This window comes from Amaranthus tricolor, chromosome 15 (assembly GCF_026212465.1).
Source record: "Amaranthus tricolor cultivar Red isolate AtriRed21 chromosome 15, ASM2621246v1, whole genome shotgun sequence".
In the NCBI taxonomy this organism is placed as follows: Eukaryota; Viridiplantae; Streptophyta; class Magnoliopsida; order Caryophyllales; family Amaranthaceae; genus Amaranthus; species Amaranthus tricolor.
Genome location: NC_080061.1, coordinates 5702646 through 5724310, shown reverse-complemented (window position 1 = coordinate 5724310; position 21665 = coordinate 5702646). Strand labels below are relative to the sequence as shown.

The following is a 21665-nucleotide window of genomic DNA, read 5'->3' as shown; positions in this document are numbered from 1 at the left end:
TTAGCTCAGAAAATCAGAGACACGATTCAATAACTGGAATACAAAGCAGCAATACAACATACAAGTTTTGAAAACCAAAAAATGAAGAACCAATTATTCTGGCAATTTCCACTTTACAAAGATGACAACAAACAACAGGGTGCCCAGATTGGCAGCAGTGTTTCAATTTGTACAATAAATATATACAATTCAACGAATGTTGGAGGGGAAAAAAGAAAAGACCGAAAAACGTCTTTGTAGATTCTCAATTTAGCCCAATACCTAATCATGAATGGCAAAATTCCACCAGAGCGCTTCCCGTGTGAACATCATCTTGTGGATGAAGGGCTACTTTCAATTGCTTCGGAGTTTTAAAAGAATGAACAAATAGCAAATACAGCTGAAAATTCTTCACCACTGCGTCACTCGTTCAATTATGAGAAGTCGCTAGAGTAGATATATATACGTATGTATCCCCATACATTGCTCCTCTGGCAGCTCAATCAGAATTTGAATCATAAAAATCACTAGGACACGGTGTCATCACCTCAGATTCCAATACCTGAACTACTCTGTGCATGGTAGGTCGTTCTTCAGGAGATGAAGAGACACATAACATAGCCACTGACAACAGAGCGTCAAGGCTTTCCTGTTGCACTCCTTCACAATGTTGATCAACTATCTCTCTTTGCCTATCCTCCGTCACTAGAAAATTCAACTGCAGAAAAATTATATCAAAGTAAAATAAGAACCAGTTTTGAATCAGAAATCTTCTTGTACAGTAGAAAAAGAGTTGATGACTCCCATAGCAAAAAGAAGTGCGGATGTTAGACATGATCAATGGACTATAGAACAGGTAATGAACAAATGATGCCATTACCCCAAGTCATTAAGTGATTACATTTTAAAGGATATTTTGATTGCTAAGCTCAAAAACCATCTGCATCAACAGCGGAATCCAGAAACCGTATTTTTGCACTATGGTTACTGAATGAGTATAGGTTTAGACCTGCGTCATCATATGGAATGATGGGCCTTTAATAAGGTAGTACGCTGATGCAGACAGTTGAGATGCTTATGTGTGGACATAACTCGAAAAGTAAATTCGTAATATATGATATACGGAACCTGGAGTGGTGAATAAGAATAAAATGACACGAGTGAAATAGGATTAAAAGAATTCAGATTCGCAAGAGCAATAGAAGGCCAACAAATGAATGAAAGAGGAGAATATTTGTCAACAATCACAGGACCAGAATCCTCGCTCATGCAACAGAACCCATCTGTTAGAGACTAAAGCTAAGCATATTGTTGGCAATTTGGCATTATTGTAGTCTCGTGGGATTGATGGCCAACCGTGGGATTATCTTATTGGCTTAGTAGATATTAATTTCAATATTATATGAAATAACAATATAAACTTCATAAGTGCATACACACAGACAAAGTGAAGAAACTGATATAAAGTTCAAAATTATTGCATACCCAACCAACAATGTTCAGACCCTTCTCTATGAAAGATGCATCTGTTGGACGTTTTCCACTCAAAATCTCCAGAACCAGAACCCCAAAGCTGTACACATCAGTCTTCTCAGTAGCCCTGCCACTTTGCATATACTCTGCAGAAACATGTAAAATTTAGCGTACCAAATTATGCATATGATTTATTGAGCCAATAAAATGTAGTTCATTATAATCCTACACCAAAGAACTATATATTTCTAGTATCATCGAAATATGAAACATAACCAAATTGTTATATGATAGATCAGTTTATTATATGATAGAGCAATATGTAGGCGTCCTAAGCCTTGTAAGTGAGTTATCAGACATCACAATCTTACACCTGATCTTTTGACTCTCTTTCTATGCAGGTATAAGCATAGGAAGTAGCCATTTTTTGTTCAAGAACTCCTGCCTTTTCTCAGAAGGTAGAGAACCAACACTTTACCAAACACTTCCATTGTTGAAATATAGTGTGACTCGAACAGCAGTCCGCGCGGCGCGGAGAACTCCGCGGGGCGCGGAGTACCTACTGCCTCAGGTCCGCGGGGCGCGGAGCTGCTTCTGTTTCCACTTCGCGGCTCGCGTAGTTTTACACGGCTCGCGTAATGGCGGTTTCTTGGCACGTTTTTGGCCGGTTACTCTTAGTCTTTGACGGTTTTTTATATTTTCTTAACCCTAATTTCTTTTTATTATGAGGTATACTATATAAAGGCCCCATGTAATTAGAGTTAGGAGAGGATGCAATGCAAAACACAAAGTGAGGAAAACTAAGAGAGAAAAAGCTTGGAGAGCCATTGTTGTGGTTTCTCGTGTTCATCTTGTAATCTCCCGGTTTATAGTGAAAAGTTTATTCTCGGTGCCGGTGGATGTAGCTATCACGTTGATAGAGAACCACGTTAATTTCTCGGTGTGATTTTCTTTATTGTTTGTTTGAATCTTTATTGTTTCCATTATTGTTCATCGAACTTGCTTCCGCTGTTGCACAACATCCATGGTGTTTTTGTCAACCACTAGTAATAACTTCCAAACCTTGTATAACTATCCATAAACAATTTATTTTATAAACTACCTAGAAACACATTTCGAGTTAGATATTAAATTACTGTTTCGCTCCAATTTCCGGAGGGCACACTTTATTTTCCTAACCCATCAACCATTTGAAAAACCAACCTGCCAATCCTAAATTTTGTACTTTTATCCCTCTAGTTTCCAACAATGGTATCTTCAAGGTACCAACTTATCTACCAAGATCTCTAAGTGGAAAAGCCACCCCACTCAGCAACATGTAACTTTCCAACAAAACTGAAAATAGGGTTTTTAGATAGTTGTTTTTAAAAAATGGGTTCTAAGTAGGGGTTCACAAGAAGTCCGATTAACATTTCTGAAGAAAATAGCTTCTGGAAATTGCCAAGTGCTAAAATATCAAATTGGATTTGTGCTGACACTTGACCCTCAAAAGACGATAGTGACAACATGCCATTGCCCAATGCTAACTAAATCCCACCTAGGTGGGGTTTGAAGAGGTTGGAATGCAACCTTGCCCTTGTAATAGCAACAAAGTTGTTTTTCTTGACTTTGATTGCAAACATCGTTTGCACGTGAAAATGATTCAATAACACATTGTACTGTAGTCCATTATAATCCAAAGCCAACAACTACAACAATGATATAACCTTAATCCCAAAAGATTGGGGCCGGCTACATAAACCAATATATCGGTTCCAATAGTCATCCACATGGATTTTTCTTCTCCATTCATTCTGATTTTTTACCATCTCAATTTGTAAGTGCACACCCTTTATATCCATTCCACTTATGTGTTCCAAGTCATCATAGTCTTCCTCCCCCTCTTTTTAATCTCTCTTGCTCCAACTTTTTATCTTCCGTACTGGTTCGCTAATACCCTCGTGCACATGCTTAAACCATCTTAAACAATTATCTTTCATCTTTTCCTCAATACTTGCAACTCCTAAACCCTTTATATCTTCATTTCAAATTTCTTCCCTCAAGGTATGTCCATTCATCCATCGAAGCATTAGCATTTTCACTATTCCCATCTTTCTACTATGATCATTTCTAGTCCAAAGCCAAAGAATTTATAAATTTCCATTGAGAATGAACATAGGGAGACATGTCTGAATTCAACAAGAGATTGAATTTAACCTAGCATACCCTTGTGGTGTACTAGGGATTATGCTTTATAGCCAAAATGTTTCAATCAAGCTTTAATACTATCTACCCACCCAAGAAAATCTTCATAAACACTCATAAGGCAATTTCTCTAAAGGTAAAGTTATACTTAATGACCTCGAACATATGTTCTCAAAAACAGCTAGTAAAGTAGTTGAAGCTAATGTGCACAACAGCACGAAACAACTTGAAAAGTATCTTATTGCTACATGTGATATTACAATACACCTTTTGGACGAATATTTTCAGCATCAGCAGATTCTTGAAAGAAGCATATTAGCAAAAAAATATTCATATTGCGAAACTGGACATAAAATTTTAAAAAATTACCCACCAGGAGCAAGATAACCAAATGTTCCAGCAACAATTGTTGTGATGTGGGATTCTTCATCCTCCAACAATTTAGCCAATCCAAAATCAGAAACACGAGCCTCTAAATTCGCATCAAGTAGTATGTTGCTAGACTTGATGTCGCGATGAATAATGCGAGGGGAGCAATCATGATGAAGATATGATAGCCCTTTTGCAGCCCCTAAAATAATATTCAAGCGTGCATCCCAGTCAAGGAGCTCTGATCTCTCTGTAAACACATCACCAACATCAACGAAATTATGATAAGACTATTTTGCGACATTATAAACCAAAAGACCCATAAAGAGCAAGAATTGAAAGAATCACACATCAAAAGAACTTGAAATGACAGGTTGGGAATTGGGTGCAAATTACAATCTTCAAAACAAAGCAAATACAATAACATCATGATCAGACGTGTGATTCAACATAGAAGCATATAAAAAAGGGTTATCAACTTCTTCCCTCGAATAAAGTGTCAACATTTTATATCACGTTAAACCTCTTTACGGCGAGCGCTTGGCTAGTTTTTTACCTAGCTGAATGATAAATATGGGACAAAACAGCTGTATTATCTAAATCAAAAGAATAGTGTCACATTTGGCTCCAAAAGAGAGCAACCAGCCCAGAGTAGTTACAGTTTGAACACTCTGCATCAGAATATCGACCCAGTGAAATTGCTATAAAAACTCTTCCTGCCACCAATATTTCATGTTAAGACCTTCAGAATTCTACACCCAAGTGAAGAAAACATCTCCGATTCATATGATTCAAATCTTTCACACTTCTAATAATTTCTTTCAACATTTGAAACATCAAACTAAAGCTCTAAGCCCTTTTTTATGTGGACTTCATATCATGTTTGTTTGATTGTTTCTACATTACCTCTGGTCCATTGCAATATCTTGACCCCCTATAGGAACAAATCCAGGTCCTTTTCGCATCATTTGTAGTCATATAGCATAATACAAGTTCTAGCATCCTCAATACTATTGATTGGCTTTATAGGATGTTTTAATACTTTAGTATATGTTCACATGGGAATCAAGAATAATCACTCTCAATGGGGCCTAAGATGTACCGTTCTTTAGTCTCAGATTATAATGAATTATATTAAAATGAATAACTAAATCACGTGCACTTCTTTATGTGAATTTGTGAAGTTGTAGATGTGTCCCACCAATGGTCACTCAAAAACAATTGTTTTGTCGTCACCAATAAGGGTAACAAAATGTTGTGGTTCACGTGTCTTCAATAAGCTACTAAGCTCATACACCGAGAAACACCTTGAAAACCAAGTTGAAGCGTAATCTAGAGAAAGTTAATGAGTAATGACTGTCTACTGAATACATAACATGGTGGACTGTATGCCATCATAAGTCACTTCATACAAAAAGAAGCCATGAATAGAAAACTCTACTACCAAAACATTGATAGACAAAAAAGTTACTCACCATGAAGCACTTCATCCAAGCTACCACCAGGTAAGTAGTCATAGATCAACAATTTTGATAAAGGCGAATTACAATATCCTCTTAAATTCACAAGATATCGATGTTTGATGCTCCCAAGGATTTCAAGCTCCCTCTCAAAAAAGCGATCAAAACCATCGTTCAACTTTACAATTCTCTTCAATGCAAAGACATTTCCATCATCCATGGCCAATTTGTACACAGTGCCAAAGCCACCACAACCAATTATGTGTTCCTCATTTAAGTTCTCCAACTTCTTAATAATGTCTTTTGAAGAATATGGAAGGTCTCCGTGAAACATCACAATTGATGCACCTGAATCAAAGTATAAACTATTACATGCTCCGATTCTCACTAGAATAAAATATTTGGGATGACAAGGCTCAAAACTAATATAGAAAAGAACACAACAGATAAGCACCTCCACTGACATCCATTGCGAGACCTTTGCCATCATTTCTACCAAGCTTCTTATAGAGAAAGCATCCCCAAAAACACATTAAAGCCACCAGAAGTAAGGCCCCAACAGTTGCCGAGGCACTAATGAGAAGTCGGCCTGAATACTTCTTCTTTCCACCATCGCCTTGATCTACGTTAAATAAATACAAAAAAAAATAATTTACAAACTTAGGGAAAAAATCACAAAACATAATGAGCTACAATCAAACTATTTATACTATAAGCAGATATAATCTACCTTTGTACATACGATACCAACACTAAGCTTCTAATCAATACCTTACAACAATGGTAGTTTTCAAACCGGATCTTGAAATACCTCTATTTTATTATTGTTTTCCTCACTTCTCCCAAAATTTCTCACATAAAAAGGGAAGTGAGAACAATTAAAAAACAGAGGTAGTATCAATAGATGCTTAAGTTCATACTTCAGAAATTACCTGAGCCAAAACTACTTGGAGTTGCATCTGGCCCTCCACTTTTGCAAGCCACATTAATTTGTTTACCACATAACCCGCGATTTCCAACAAAACTGCATAAGCAAAAATTGAATGTACTAATTTAAGTATCAAAGCTTTATCCGTAAGGTAAGAAAATCCTTAACAGAAAAACAAATCTTAAAACCTTCCCAAATCCCACTTAAAAATAGTAAAGGTCATTGGAAATTCAGATCATCTGTAGCAAAAAAGAATCCAATGTGAAACATCAAGGAGATCAAGTAATAGATCTTGCACAGAAGGAGTGGACAATATTATTACAAAGTTGAAGCATGGACTATGCGGTCTATAATGGGGTAGAAAAGGAGCAACAGAGAGATTAATATCTGACAGCTTGATTCAAAATAAAAAAATGACCAACATAGAGAACTCAAACAAGCAATGCATGGCGACAGCCTGACATGGGAACCTCAAAGGAGAAGGAGAAACATGAGTCACAGTCCCATCTGAAATAAATTTAGGAGAGTACGAAAAAACAAAGCATCAAGTAGGAATAAAGAAACACCACACTTACGAGTCTTGATTAAACTTCAAAAGCGCACCATCTGACGGGATGGGTCCAACTAGGAAGTTTGTAGAGACATTCCTATGAGATATAAGATAAGGTCATTAATCATGGTTTATTGGAAACAATTGATTCAAGTCATTTGAATACTTACAATACAATGAGCTTGTTTAGTTGCCCAAGTGAAGAAGGTATAGCTCCACTAAGTGAGTTGCTTGAAATATCACTATGAGTGCCCATAAAAACAAAACCACTTAATAATAGTTCTAGAAGATGCATCATTCACCGACTTTCACAGAAAGTAATTACGGCTCAAAAAAATCAATATAATAAACTACACAAAAATCAAACTTCAACAAGCAATGTAAAACTATTGTTATTTGCCAGTACATGATCATGGATTCGCTGGTAAATCCAACTTAAGTTTGATATGATTTAAGTGATTTGCAAGTGATAACATATCAGACGAACAACCAATCTAACTGTTTTGTTTCCTTTGTCACTTTCGTACGAATAAAAAAAATACTTGTAACACAATAAAAAATTATAATAAACATAGATTGCAAGCAACTGACTAGGTAACATCCATATTTAGAGCTACTATGAGCCCAAAGCATATAAATCTCAAAGACCTATAGCATATCAAGTTAAGAAAGCAAAGTCAGCACATCTCACAATGTACAATTTTAAGAAAGGAACAAGAGCATAATGAAGGTCTAGCACTAACAATTTTGGGAGTATAGAAGAAAGGAGCTTACAGAAATTGAAGTCCAGTAATATTACCCAGCTCACTAGGTATCTGCTCACTTAAATAGTTTCCTTGCAAGTACCTAACAATTTGTCAAGAGAAATATAAGCCCCAGAATCAGTTTGCCACGTATGCAGGTAAGAAAAGGTCAACCAACAAATATATAATATTATAAATTATAATTCACAGTTAAATCCTCCATTTTGAAGCTTTTAACAAAACCGTTCAATTCAAACCCTAATAATATACAATACAAAGTATATATACTTTCATATCATCTTCTGAATGTTTACTTTAACCCAAGCCACAACAGTTCAATGAAAAAATGTTATAGTCGTCAAAAAAAATATGTAAAATTATTCAACAGTAAATGGCCAAGCTATAAGAAGTTTCTAGCTTAGAAGGTATCTACGTGTGTAAATTTATAGTTCACAGAAAACAGTAATTTCCAGGAACCATATGTAAGTCTACTTCTATACCTTAAAGCATGACACCTTAATTTGCTAAGTTTTATTGATCCAAAACATCAAACAGTGAATACAGTGAACAATGAACTTAAGTTCCATCCTTTTTAGATCTTCACTAAACTCTAGTTGTTCAGAGCATTTGGACCAAATAGATAAAGGCTAAATCCAAATGCACTGACATCAGTTTTCCATTTCTGAAGAGAAAAATGATATAGATCTAATCAATAAAGCCTCAATTTTGTAAATATCCTGACCACCAATGGCAAAAAAAGAAATCTAATCTTCTGAATTTTTTCCTACACAGAAAGCTACCAGACACACAGGCAGGAAAGGGAATGGTACAAAAAACGAGAAAACTTTTTATGTTTGATACTTTGCTTTGTCGTTTGTCCACACGCTTTCAAAATGTTCACTTTCCAGTTACATTGACAAACTTTTCTTTCCAACAAAATAAGAACACATCAAATATTGCTCCTTTTTGGTAGCATTCTTCTCAATTTCAGTGAAACCTTACACCCTTAGTGACCATGTACTATGAGATTCTTCAACACACAACTGATAAATTAAAGCCATTTTCTACCCCTAGCTTCTTATTACTAAAATTGAGAGTCAGAACTGCACACCATTGTAAAACTATAAAGCATACTTGATTTTATTGCTACATGTCAGCTCACTTATTGGTATGACTCATCCCTTACTAGTTTCATGGAGAATATATTTAATCATCCCATTCTAGATATAATGACTGCATCAACCTTTGAACAACAAATACAAAGCACCAACATAAATACATAGAGCCATCTGACTTACAGTGCTTGCAGCTCTGTACAATTTCCCAGTTCAGCAGGAATTTTCCCATATAAATTGTTGTTGTTAAGCTCCCTACAAAACAAGCAAGTGAAGCGAAAATAAGGGGCTTATGTTTACCACAGTTGCACATATAATTATCCCCAATAAGTGCATACAATGTGACATCTAAAGTAAAATCATATCCAACAAAAGCCATCTTAGTACCACGATAAAATATACTTTTTCACGACATTTGTGGCATACATATGTATTTGGAGACATCAACAGCATGCAAAAAGAACATTAGTGTGTAACATATTTAGTACTTTGGCTTGAATAACAGTAGTCTTTTAGAAATTTGCACACCCATGAACTTGATTTCCATGGAGCCAATGTTTTACAGCTTTTTATTTTGAGTACTAATGCACTAAATTGAAATAGCTCGTTAAATCATGTGCACTTTTATTCAAATGAAGTATATTGCTTGCTATCAAAGGTCAAATCAAAAACAACCTCCTTTTTTCAGCATACATTCGACCTCCAAAAGTCGCTTAGGTGGAAGCCTAGAGTTACTAAACGACAATGGGATAATGAAATGTTGTAAATAACGACAATGATGTGGGGATATGATAATGAACCAAGGCTTTATTAGTGTGTAGATAGTGTGTTTAAGATGCACCACATAAGTGGATTATAAACATCGCTCTTGTTTCCATGCAAAAATCAACTCTATCGATATTGTCCCCTCCCTCCGCATGAGACGTAGGCTCAAGTCCTTGAATATTTCAATAAATTGATATCTAATTGATTTTTGAGAAATTCCGTTGACTTTATTGCAATATGGTGAGCACATTCTAAGAAACAAGAACCAGAAAGATATATATGTGGGTGCCAATTGCCATAGAGCAAAAATGCAGTTTACGTAGCATGGTAACAGTCAGGGCGATGTGATCTTATGATGGAAGTGACACGGTTGCCGTAACTCAAAATGACGGCAACCATGAAATATTCCTTGGACTAGCCTAAAACACAATTTTTTTGCATCTTAACAAGAGGAGTAATATCAGATCAGTATATATGAGAACCTTTACGAACCAGGCCGAAACGATACGATACAATGCAATGCGGCCTTATTTAGCACTATGGTGCCGTCAAAGATGAAGCTATATACTAGCATATAGATGGTTATGACTTATGAAACTAAGTGTTATTTGGTACGTAGGATGATTTTCATCATTGGGTCAAACAGAAACGTAAGTAATGAAAGAAATCTTATCAAAAAAGGCCCTATAGTAAGTGTGAAACTTGCTCTAAGCAACTTCTATCCCTATAGTAAAACCCAAAGCAATAATTGAGTTATTATTCAATAATTAGAGAAAAATTATAACCTTATTAAGTTTCAAAAAAATAGTATTTTCATTCATGTTCATAAAATTGATGCTTGGTGGTTTGAAAAGAATGACATTCTCATTCAAGTTTTTAAAAAAGTTGATGTTTGGCAAGGTCAAAAAGAGTGCTCTTCCCATTCAATCATAAGAAAAACTGAAAAAATCAACATATATTCCTTTTCAAAACAACATATATTCCTTCTCAATCTATGCAACTTAGATCACCCCATTGGGCCACGGATTCATGGTACATTTGTACTACTTATACAAATACCTACACATGCGCATCCAGGGACAAATTCAGAAAAAACAAGTGATGTCACTATAAAAAAGTACATTCAAAAATTTTGAAATTAAAGCAATTGGGAGGGCTCGAACTCGAGTCTCCAGTGTGAACTAGTGAAAGTCAAACCATCTAATCTACCAGACTCTTTGTAATGTTTTAAAATATTTAAGTGTTCTAATTCCGCCCCTATACGCGTACATTATTACCTATATAGAAAGCTAGTATATTTATGTTCATTAACAATAGGCAAAATCATAGAATCATACATGTGCGTATACTAGTATATGTAATTTAACAAGCACAAATATAAAAATATGAATATGCACATGACAACATATCTTACATAAAATAATCTAGATAGAAGCTGAATTATGAAAGGAAATAAAATCAAAAATGAAAGAGAAGCACTTACAGAATTTCCAAGCGATCAAGTTTCCCAATGTCAGGTGGTATTTGTCCGCTCAATTTGTGGTGCGAAAGATTCCTATAAGTGAAGGTATGAGTAATAACCATCATGCATAAACAACAAACTCAGAAAGGAAATAGAAATGTAGCATGAAATGAATACTAAATCTTATTATTTACAATGAGAACCAGTATACACAAACAAAATAGCACTCAAGATTTTAATAAATCTGTTTTGATTCTTTTGAAACAGTATATTTCACAATGTATCAATTCATGAAACTACAATATTAATGCCAATCCATATGATTTTAGAAGTGAAGAAACTACTTTAAGAGCAAGCAGAGAGGATTGTCGTTGGCATTGTTGTTGCAAGCAGAGAGCAACTAGAAGAACGCTCACAATAGAAACTAGAAAGGAATAGTTTTATCTATACCCAAGGTGTATAAACCCAAAATGGAAATGAAAAGCCAAAAACACAATATGTACGATGCCAATAAAGAAAGATATTAATAAAGAGGAAGGTGGGACGAGTGATAATTTGAGCAACATGAGAGCAGTTCTCCACTCAATCAAGAAGAGTATTGTAAAATCCTACAATCATGTTACATATGGTGTTTATAGGAAATTATTTACAATTTATATGTATTGACGTTTTAGCATGCTCCTGGGGTTCTACATTCTACTATTTGTATATACATTATATATGTTTGACCTAAATTTTTCAACATTATTGCTACCACTATATAGGCCACGACATGTTTGAAGTCCATGGTTCAAGAAAATATAGAAAATTAGGCACATGCAACTTGTAAGAGTAATCATAAAATAACATCAAAAAAAACAATGGAAACCACCTTAGCTCCTCAAAGATAGAAAGAAAAAACATAATTCTCTCTTCAATCTCAGTTTTTCTCTATTGGAATTTTCTTTTAACAAACTAGTTCTTCATCCAATTTTAATCTCCTTCTCGTTTTCTAGCATGGTTACAATTTTTGGTTCCTTACTTAGGATGATTAAAGATTCACTCTATAGCACCTCTTACTTCTATATGTCACACTTTATAACAATCAATATCTTTGATGGTCTTTGAAAAGAGAACAAGGTTAAATTTCAAAACTTACAAGTGTATAACCCTCTTGGATTTCGCATTGCATCTCACTCCTTTCCACCCACATGGATCAGAGTCCTCAGGCCTCCACCTTGGAAGGTTATCATCTGAGTTAAGAATTGATGCTCTAAAACTCATAAGAGCTTCGCCTGTATGCAGAAAAAATTATATTTACACAGGTCTTAAATGTTCTAATTGAAGAAATTTTTAAAATGAAGAAAAATCTAAATAAGGAGGGCCTCAATTGACTCTACTGAATACAACTTCTCATTCAGATAATGGACTAAAGATTTATAGTTCTTTTATGTTGTATTGTAATGGACTAAAATAAAATAACTCATTAAATCATGTGTACTTAGTTATGTGAAGTTGCACATGCACTTGCAACCAAGGGTCAATCGGAAACAACCTCTTTATTAGTTTTATCATTAACAAGGTAAGGTTGCATACATCCGACCCTTCCAAACCCCACCCTAGGTAGGACTGATTTGATGACAATGGGGTGTTGGAGAAAAAACTCCAGATAAAAAGATGTTATTCCTAGAGAAGTGGCTTGTCTTACATGAACAAAATCAATAAGTGAAATTCCAATGTCATATTAATATCTACACTTTAAAATACAGCTTCTTAAGACTTGTGGCCAAATGAAAATTTTGACATTTGCAAAAGTCATGATACAAGCCTGAAAATTTTCTACATATGAAACACCTGAAGAGCCATCAATTGTAATTGAGTGCGACAGCCTAATGAGTAATGATTGATTCTTGCTCTTCCATATTTAAAATCTCATATTAGATAAAGCATTAATGGTAGCCATAATCAGCTAGCTACTTTAAGAAAAGGATTTGAACTCCTCAACTTGTAAAATCTCTCTTTTGCATAAAATTAAATAGCATAATGAACATGAAACATAACAAACTCAGCACTAGTCCTATTTCATGTACTATGACTTTTGAAAAGGGTAAACCCGTGCATCACATAATACAAGGAGTGAAAATGTGAACAAATAAAACTTATTATTTTCTTTCTTTTCTTCTTCTTGGGGTTTTTGTTCACTCTCGATGAAGCAAAAGATTCATAGGTCTTTGGACATAAATCATAATTTCTAACAATAAATGACACGTTAAATCATGTATACTTCTTATTTATGTAAAATTGTAGGGTTACAACCTCTTTGTCATTACTTATTAAAAATATAAGGTTGTATGCATCTAATTTCCACAAACATTGTCACTTAATAGTATTGAGATAATATAATGTTGGTCTTCAACTTGGGGTTATAAGATACAGGATGTGCCACTTCTAAGTTAGTTTCTGCCATATTTCGAGTTTGTTGTATTGAGAACGAGATTCACCATGAACTATTTCCACCCAGAACAATTTTTCGATAAATAGAACATGAGAGGTTGAGATACAAAAAGTACATCAACTAGCCCTATTATTTATGTCTCGTGTTTGTTTTTATGTTTCTTTAGTTTGTTATTAGTCTTCATACTTGTCTTGTCTTACTTTGCAATTTGTCTTGACTATAATGTATTCTTGGTCTTTTGTTTTCATTTAGAGTTCTTTCTCATTGAATGCAATATTTTTATCTCTTTTAATAAGGGTATGGTATATCATCTTTCATTTCTCCCTAGAAATTATAGCTTCTATAAGCGGGATTTTATAAACGGGATATACTACGTATAATTATGATAATGATGTCACATCTATCCATGAAGATTACATTTGAGATAGGGAACTAAATGTTCTGGGCATTATAATAATAGTTCTGATTTTTCTTACTTAAACATCTCTATGAGAGCAAGGTGATAATAAGTTGGAAGATACCATGTCTTAACGGAAAGCATATAATAGATCAACGAGAATTACACCAGCTAAAGATGTATCTCAATAGAAAAAAATTCTGCATGTTCTGAATAAAGTTTGAATCCTAACAGGAGGCATATAAACTTCTGGACACTTTTTAAGTACAAAGCAACAAGAGTTTGAAAATATGGAAACAAAGCATTACCATCAGCGCTGAGAGCTCTGCAACCAGTGTACAGAATGCATACAACTGTAACAAACACATAGTACATGTGATAAAACTTCAACTGAACCATTTCCATGACAGAAGAAGCAAAGCATGATATGACCACAGTATATCATCTGATATACCCCGATCTAATGCCTTTTGCTGCGCCAAATATCATCATCACTGGCTCTTCTCTCCAATTTCTGCAGAGAATTATAAGGAGAATCAGCATAAGTACATCATGATACCTATCTTCAAAGATGTCATGTTTTGAAACATTAATATTAAGCAAATGCATTAGCTTCGAGTCATTTGCTTTTAAAAACTGCATAGTCATATAAGAGGAAGGTTTAATCCACAAAAGTCCTTAAATGAAACAGATTTCAAAGTATAAGTTTACAAAACCTATACCACACATCTCAAGGTTTGAGAGGTCTAGTCTAGGGCACAAAATGTAACACAAAACTATAGTAGATGGCACAAAATGAATTTGAGAAGTCCAAGACTCAGACATTGACTCATGAAGACGCCATCAAAAAGAATTTCTTGCTTTTTGAAAACAATGGAAAAGAGAATTTAACCCCATTACAAGTCAGAGGGTCAACATTCGCAACACTAAACTACCACGGTTTAAAATTACTCTCCTATAATACAGCGTTACTCATTTGATCCAACTTAAGAAAGCCAGCCTCAATTAAATCCCTTACTATCACCTCAAACAGGAGAAGCTAAATATTATGTTAACGAAGAGTATATGAAATGCAGAAAATTCGAAAAACATAGAAAAAAATACAGGATGCACAAAATTTCCAACCAAATGGACTAAGTTCGCCACAGTAATTGCATCTACATTAATTCTACATCTCTTAGTTACTCCATTCTGGCTCAATATACTCCCTTATCTCAAAGCTCTGTAACAATGCAGCTAAAATTTATTACAATGAATCTCACATTGACGCACGTATTCCTTTCAAGCTCTAAAACATTCAAACGAGCAAAGTTTTTCTAAATTACTCACTGTATCAACAAAATTCGAATTACAATTCAGCGCACACACACTTTTAATAATCAACTAAAACAGCAAACCCCGAATATCAAATCTCAACTCAACAATTTTTCGAACTTATACCAAAGCTAATTTCACAAAATAGGAACAAACAATTCAGCACACATATCAAAAAACAACAAAACCAAATGCGAACCCTAAAATCCACATTTCAATCAACAAAACAAATTTCCCAGCTCCGAAAGAAAATTCAACACAAAACCCGACAGCTGACGAACGAATATGTAAGCTTTTACCTCAAGTAAAATTGAAATCTGAGATTCAAATTTCTTCACTGAAAAAGCAGCTCAGAAAACGAAGATTATCCGAAATGCAGCTTCAGAAATTCCGCCTGTTGTATAGTACAGCAAATAACACCAGAGATTTCGAGCAACAGGAAGTAAATGATGATGGTGATGAGGACGGCGATGAGAGAGAAAGGAGAGAGAGAGTGTGTGGAAAGTGAGTGAGTGCGAGACAGGGAGAAAGGAGGAATAAAGATGCTGTATGAATTAAGCTCAACCAATTAGTGCTGACTGCTTAGAGACTTTGGCACGTGCTAACTCGATGTTTCGCACGAGTAACCGACGCCGTCTTTATTTTTTAAATATTTCACGTAAATACCGTGTTTCGATATTTTTGGATGAACAAGAATATAATTTCTAAAATCTACCAAAAAATTTTACGAAGCTTATAGCCTTATATACCAAAAAAGCTTATATACCAAAATAAGAAGCTTGTATACCAAAAAATTCGATATTTTTTAAATATTTCACGTAAATATTTATTTTGCGAAAATTTTTAGCCCGATTTGTATGAGACTGTATAATTGTAAAACGATTCAAAATAAGAAGTTTATATACCAAAAAAATTTATTATTAGGTAATATTTAAATATGAGGTATGTCTCATGGTGAGACTGTTCCATTCAAAAATTTGTCAAATTTTTATTGTATGTGAATTTGATTGATCTTAAGTATTGTGTGATATATGTTAAATTGCTTCATGATTCCAAATATGAATATATTTTAGAACCTTCAGTAAGTCTTTTAACTCATGCAAAACAAATAAACCTAATCTAGGGTAGTGGAAAACCTCATGTTTAAGTAAGTAATTGTAATAAAATAAAAATCCAATAAAGATTTGAGAATCTAGAGTGTGATGAATATAGTAATTTTAATATCTTTTGTGTTATAATCTTTGAGCTTTTATATTGAAAGATAATGTGGTTGATGTTTTAGTTGTCTTTTGTGTGTTTTGGAATATGGAAATTGAATCGATTTTTCTAATGAATAAATTGTTAATAATGTATATTTATGAGAAGAGAAACCTAAAATGATATGAGATCTACTTGGCATGTGATTCAGAGAATATAAAAAGGCCAACTTTTCCTTAAACACATCATACAATTACATGTGTAGCTCTAGCTTGCTTTGTTATTGGGTTAAACTCTAAACTAAATAGATTAACGGTCACATTATGTAAATGTTCAACGTCAGCACAAGTTGGGCCAGCACACGAACAACACGCTGCACAACCAAGCAAGATTGCACGACACAACCTTCCGGCCATTATAGTAGGCTATAGGCGTGTCACGATTGGCATTTTGTGAAATTACCACTAGCAAGTCTTATACGAGACGGTCTCATCATGAGACGAGCCTATACAAGCAGCCCAGAGTTAAACTTCCATGGCAATCACCTAATTAAAAACAATTTTTTCATTAAATTTTAAGAAAATAAAAATTAAATCAGCCCATATCAAACCGTCTCACGGTGAGACGATTTCAATAAAAAAACTGTCAATTACCAAAGGTTATTGCTCCTCCAATTCTCGTATGAGTATAACTCCTTTTTTTTCAACCCCCAAAATGAAGAATTGCACACAATAATACCAATATAACCTACCTCAATTTTCTTCAAACACCACCAATGAGAACTATGAAATGAACCCTCCAACAACACCATTGTAACAAGCAACAACATCATCAGGGACTGAAACCCTTTACCCATCAAACAATACTACTCAATGGGGACACCAGGAAACTGTGGAGTTGATTAGAATTAGAGGCCAACTCGAGAAAAGCTTCAGTTCTTCCAAGAGATTCAAGGCGCTTTGGGAAACTGTGGCTTCTTCCCTTAGAGATAAAGGTTTCTTTCGGAATCCTCATCAGTGTAAATCTAAATGGAAAAACCTCGTCAATCGTTACAAGGTTTCAATTTTTTCCGTGTTTGTCTTAATTTTGTGCTTTCCTGCTGTTTAATTCTGTTGGGTTATGATTGATGATGAATTTATTTGATGGGTTTGTTAGATTGTTTTATTTTCCTAATTGAATGTTATTTTTGAGATGAATTTTTTTGTTGATGTGGGTATGGTAGAAATTGGTATTCAGTGTGTTGGAGTAGAATTTCGGTGTCAACTGCGGTGGCATGTTGCCTGAATTTACAATGAATTTGTGAATTTGAATAGTTGTGAACTTGTGATGTGCCCGAAATCGAAGAATATTTGAAGATTTCAGTGTGGTTTTTTTGGTTGGTGAAGGTCTCATTTTAGACTTCAGAATTTTGATGGTTTTTCTGCATATTCCAATAGAGACTCAATTAAAAGCTTTCTTCCGTGATATTTGGATCATGATCTTTATTAATACTATGTTTGGATAACATTTGGATAACAATTTTGGAAGGAAAAAAGAAAGGGAAGGGGGAAGGAAATTTGGTTTCTTTACCTTTTAAATCTTTCCAATGTTGGAAGGATTTGTTTTGCTTATAATGTGAAGAAGTTTCTCCTTTCATTCTGTTCCCTCCATTTTCCTATTGGTATCCAAATGAGGAAATGTAATCCTTCAGTTTCCCTCCCCTTTCTTACTTTCAGTTTCATTCTATCCAAACATATTGTAATTGTTTACTTATTACTCGCATTACCCTTTTGGATTTTCAACAAAGGGATATAGTTGATTTGTTAAGTTTTAGTTGTTGAATAGAATAAACAATGGATTTAAGAAATATATGTATGAGATGAACAAAGAGAATGAGTTTGTGGTATAAATTAAAAGAAAGACTGTGAGGACGTTGGAAAAATAGGAAATGGCGCAAATTCGAAGGATGAACTAAAGTATTAAGTGTGCCAATTCAAGGGACTGGGGGAGTATGATAGAATAGGCTTATAAGATTGTTGAAAATTAATGCTGTTGTTACTTCTATAATTCAGTAGTTCTCTGTCGTCTGTCATGGAAGAGATCATACTATAAGTTCGTGTGTAGTGAAAGTAAGTAAAAGTGCTTTGATTTCCCTTGAAAACTACAAAACAGAATCACTTTTCAAATTTCACTTTTGTCTGTTTGGTTCACTGATGGATCGATGTGAGTCTGATTTTATGCTATCCATGATCATCATCATACCCAATGTATCACGTCCATAGAAAACTATGAGCAAGGTCTGGGGAGGGAAGGAAGACGGCAACTCATACCCTTTAGAGCGCGGCCAAAGAGTCCCTCAACTCTAGAAAGGTAAATAATAAAATCGCTAGAAGGAGGGCTTGAACCTCCGACCTTGTGGTTAACAGCCACACGCTCTAACCAATTGAGCTATTCCAGCTTTCTTAAATTTTAACAAATTTACCTTTGAAAGGCTCTTCAAACTTTTATTCAAAAGGAAACATTCTCCTTTATGTTTCATAAATTAAAAAATTCTGGTTAGAAAGTAGAAGACTAATTATGTTGACCTCTTTCTGATTTTTGAGGTAGATAGTTGAAGTAGTTATGTGAATTTTGAGGTATGAAAAAAATTTCATGCTCAGAGTTGACATTAGATTTTGGTTCGTATGTGTATGATGATATACTACAAGCCTACAAGTATATTTTATTTTGGTGTGGATTGTGGAACTTACACTGAATTCAGACAAAAGGAATGTGGCTTTTCAGAGGGAAAATGGTGGAGGAATTTTGACTTGTGGTGGACATGAAGGGAGAGAGACTGTATGAGAGAAAGAGGGAGAAAATTCTAGAGTAAACTAAGACTCATAAATTTTGGTATGTGAATTTAAATTTTAAATTGATCGTAATGGTGCATATAAATACATGTCCTTAGACATTAGTATACTCATCCTGTATAATTATTCATCTTCTATCAGCAAACGTCGGTCGTTCTTGTAGGACATAGTGCGAAAAAGCGGTAATGACATTGTGATGCACTAACGATACTGACGTGGTTAATGTAAAGCCAAAATATCGGCTGAAAGCATGAGATATCCCTTTTAAGCATCAGACGATGCGATGCAACCTTATTTTTGCACCATGCACTATGCACTATGTATGAGAAGGAGAAACCCAATTATCTGATTGTTCTGTTTTATCTGTGTGTAGTGTGTAGTGTGTAGTGTGATTGAGGACACAGCTGTTGCTTCTCATGTGAGCCTAATTATATGCATAAAAAATTAAAATTTTGCATTCTCTAGAAGATCTAAATCACTCAATGGCTTACACATCTGAATTACCGACCAAAACACATTCATCTAACATCTCACCGATCACCATCAAGCAATTGAGCAAATGGGGAATAATTATACTGTGGGTAGTGTATTCAACTGCTTGAATTGACATTTTACCATATAAAAACCATTAATAGAATGCCTTTGTTGTTTGTACCTGGTTCGTTAGTGTATATGACCGATGTGTGCACCTTTGCTTCTATGATGTTTACTAAAACCTTTGATAAGGTGAAGGGCAAGCTATTGGCTGCGCCAATATTCTCATGCTTTCTTTTAGTGTAACCTAAACGTAAGCGATCACACAAGTGTTTGGCAAATAGATTTTAGTTGTTTTCTGTTGACTTTTTTAGTTGACTGGAATTGTTGACTGTTTTAAAATATGTGGATAACAATTGCAAGAAGTTAAATGGGTTCTCTAGTACCAGTTATCCATTCTTTACTTATTTGTACATGTACATGGAAGAGAAATTCACAGAAGCATAGCTGAAGTTTAAGATTTGGCCTTGCTGTTTCTTTATCTGTACAGGGCAAAGAGACATCTGATTTTGAAAATGGAAAGCAGTGCCCATACTTCAAAGAATTGCATGACGTTTTCACTGAAAGACCCGAAAGCTTGCAACATTCTTTTATGGATTCCCAGCAGGTAGCTGTTAAATCAAGGAAGAGAAGGGGTGATCAGTTTTCAGATGACTTATCTCAGGACGAAGATGAGGCGGGGGACAATAATATTCGGGAAGGTGTCCTGAGAAACAACTCCCAGAAAAGGAAAACCGACATTAACAGTCATGGTAGTAGCAGTATTCTGGAGATGCTTAGAGATTTTCTGCAACCGCAGCAAAGGGTAGAGTGGCAGTGGATGGAGTCCATGGAACGGAATCAGCGAGAGAGAGAATTATTCGAGTTTGAATGGCGACAGTCGATGGAGAAGTTAGAGAGAGAGAGAGGCTGGTGATGGAGCAGGCGTGGCTGGAGAAAGAAGAGCAAAGGATGATCAGAGAAGAAATTCGAGCTGAGAAAAGGGGTGCCCTCCTAACATCTTTGTTGAACAAACTCATCGGTCAAGGCAATGTATAAATGTATGTGTTAGCAAAGACCACACTTGGTGTAGATAGAAGAATTTAGGACATTTGAACTTGCAAATTTGTATATTAGAATATGCATTAGTATATACATATAGGGAGAAAAGCGGAAAACAAGGCCACGTCACCATAGGCCATGTTGTGAAGGTGCAAACAACTTTGTTTGGGGTTTCAGAAGATATTTTATATTTTTGACTGATATTTGGTGTTACGTTAACTGTATCTCGAAACTAAATCATTGTGTCGTTAGCTTGTTACCATAATCACAATCGTTGTCACATCACCTTGTCGTTACCACGTTTTTGCATTATGATGCATATACATACTCCCTCCCCTTTGGATTTGTTCTATTGACCACCAAAAGCTCTCAAATTAATAAATATTAGGAAATCTATGAAATCTCAAAGGAACGGAGACTTGATTTCTCGGTCTTACATTTTGATTATCATAATGATCAAATTATTGTTGTTGTCTTGGTTCATGCATGCGATTTTAAATTATTAGAATTAAGGCTTTAGATTATTATATTGTTAGAATTGAGGCTTTAACATTATCATATTACATGATAATAATAACACGAGAGTCATCTACTAAGTACTAACCAATGAAAAAAGCTATTATTTTTTCATTAAAATACTACTGTTTGTTTGTAATTTATCTTTTACATCAATTTATTTATATAGTGAACTCCGTATTGTTACAACTTTAAGGTTATGACATTGTTATGTTATATACATAATGGCTTATACCATTAGTCAAGTATAATATATCTTCAATTGTTGACGTCAATTTGAAGACTCTACAAAGTTCATTATCTTCGATAAACAAACATAAATAAACAAAGACAAACCAGAGTCCTATGACATGTAGTTTTCTAAATCACCAAT

The 21665-nt window shown here is 34.7% G+C and overlaps 2 protein-coding genes across 2 annotated transcripts; one reads left to right on the top strand and one right to left on the bottom strand.

Moving 5' to 3' along the window:
* On the bottom strand, positions 1 to 15722 carry LOC130800918 (LRR receptor-like serine/threonine-protein kinase FEI 2). The gene is made up of 14 exons (XM_057664654.1): positions 15473 to 15722; positions 14168 to 14373; positions 12167 to 12302; positions 11050 to 11121; positions 8985 to 9056; positions 7718 to 7789; positions 7114 to 7185; positions 6969 to 7040; positions 6398 to 6489; positions 5920 to 6087; positions 5481 to 5813; positions 4010 to 4255; positions 1465 to 1598; positions 1 to 697 (listed from the first exon to the last, which is right to left on the bottom strand). Exons 2-14 carry the CDS (start codon positions 14262 to 14264, stop codon positions 479 to 481), a joined length of 1785 nt encoding a protein of 594 aa, XP_057520637.1. The 5' UTR covers positions 14265 to 14373; positions 15473 to 15722; the 3' UTR covers positions 1 to 478.
* Positions 15723 to 17068: 1346 nt separating this feature from the next.
* On the top strand, positions 17069 to 21069 carry LOC130801482 (trihelix transcription factor GT-3b-like). Its single transcript, XM_057665343.1, has 2 exons — positions 17069 to 17426; positions 20226 to 21069. The coding sequence occupies exon 2, from the start codon at positions 20328 to 20330 to the stop codon at positions 20649 to 20651; it is 324 nt and encodes a 107-aa protein (XP_057521326.1). The 5' UTR covers positions 17069 to 17426; positions 20226 to 20327; the 3' UTR covers positions 20652 to 21069.
* The last annotated feature ends 596 nt before the right edge of the window (positions 21070 to 21665 follow it).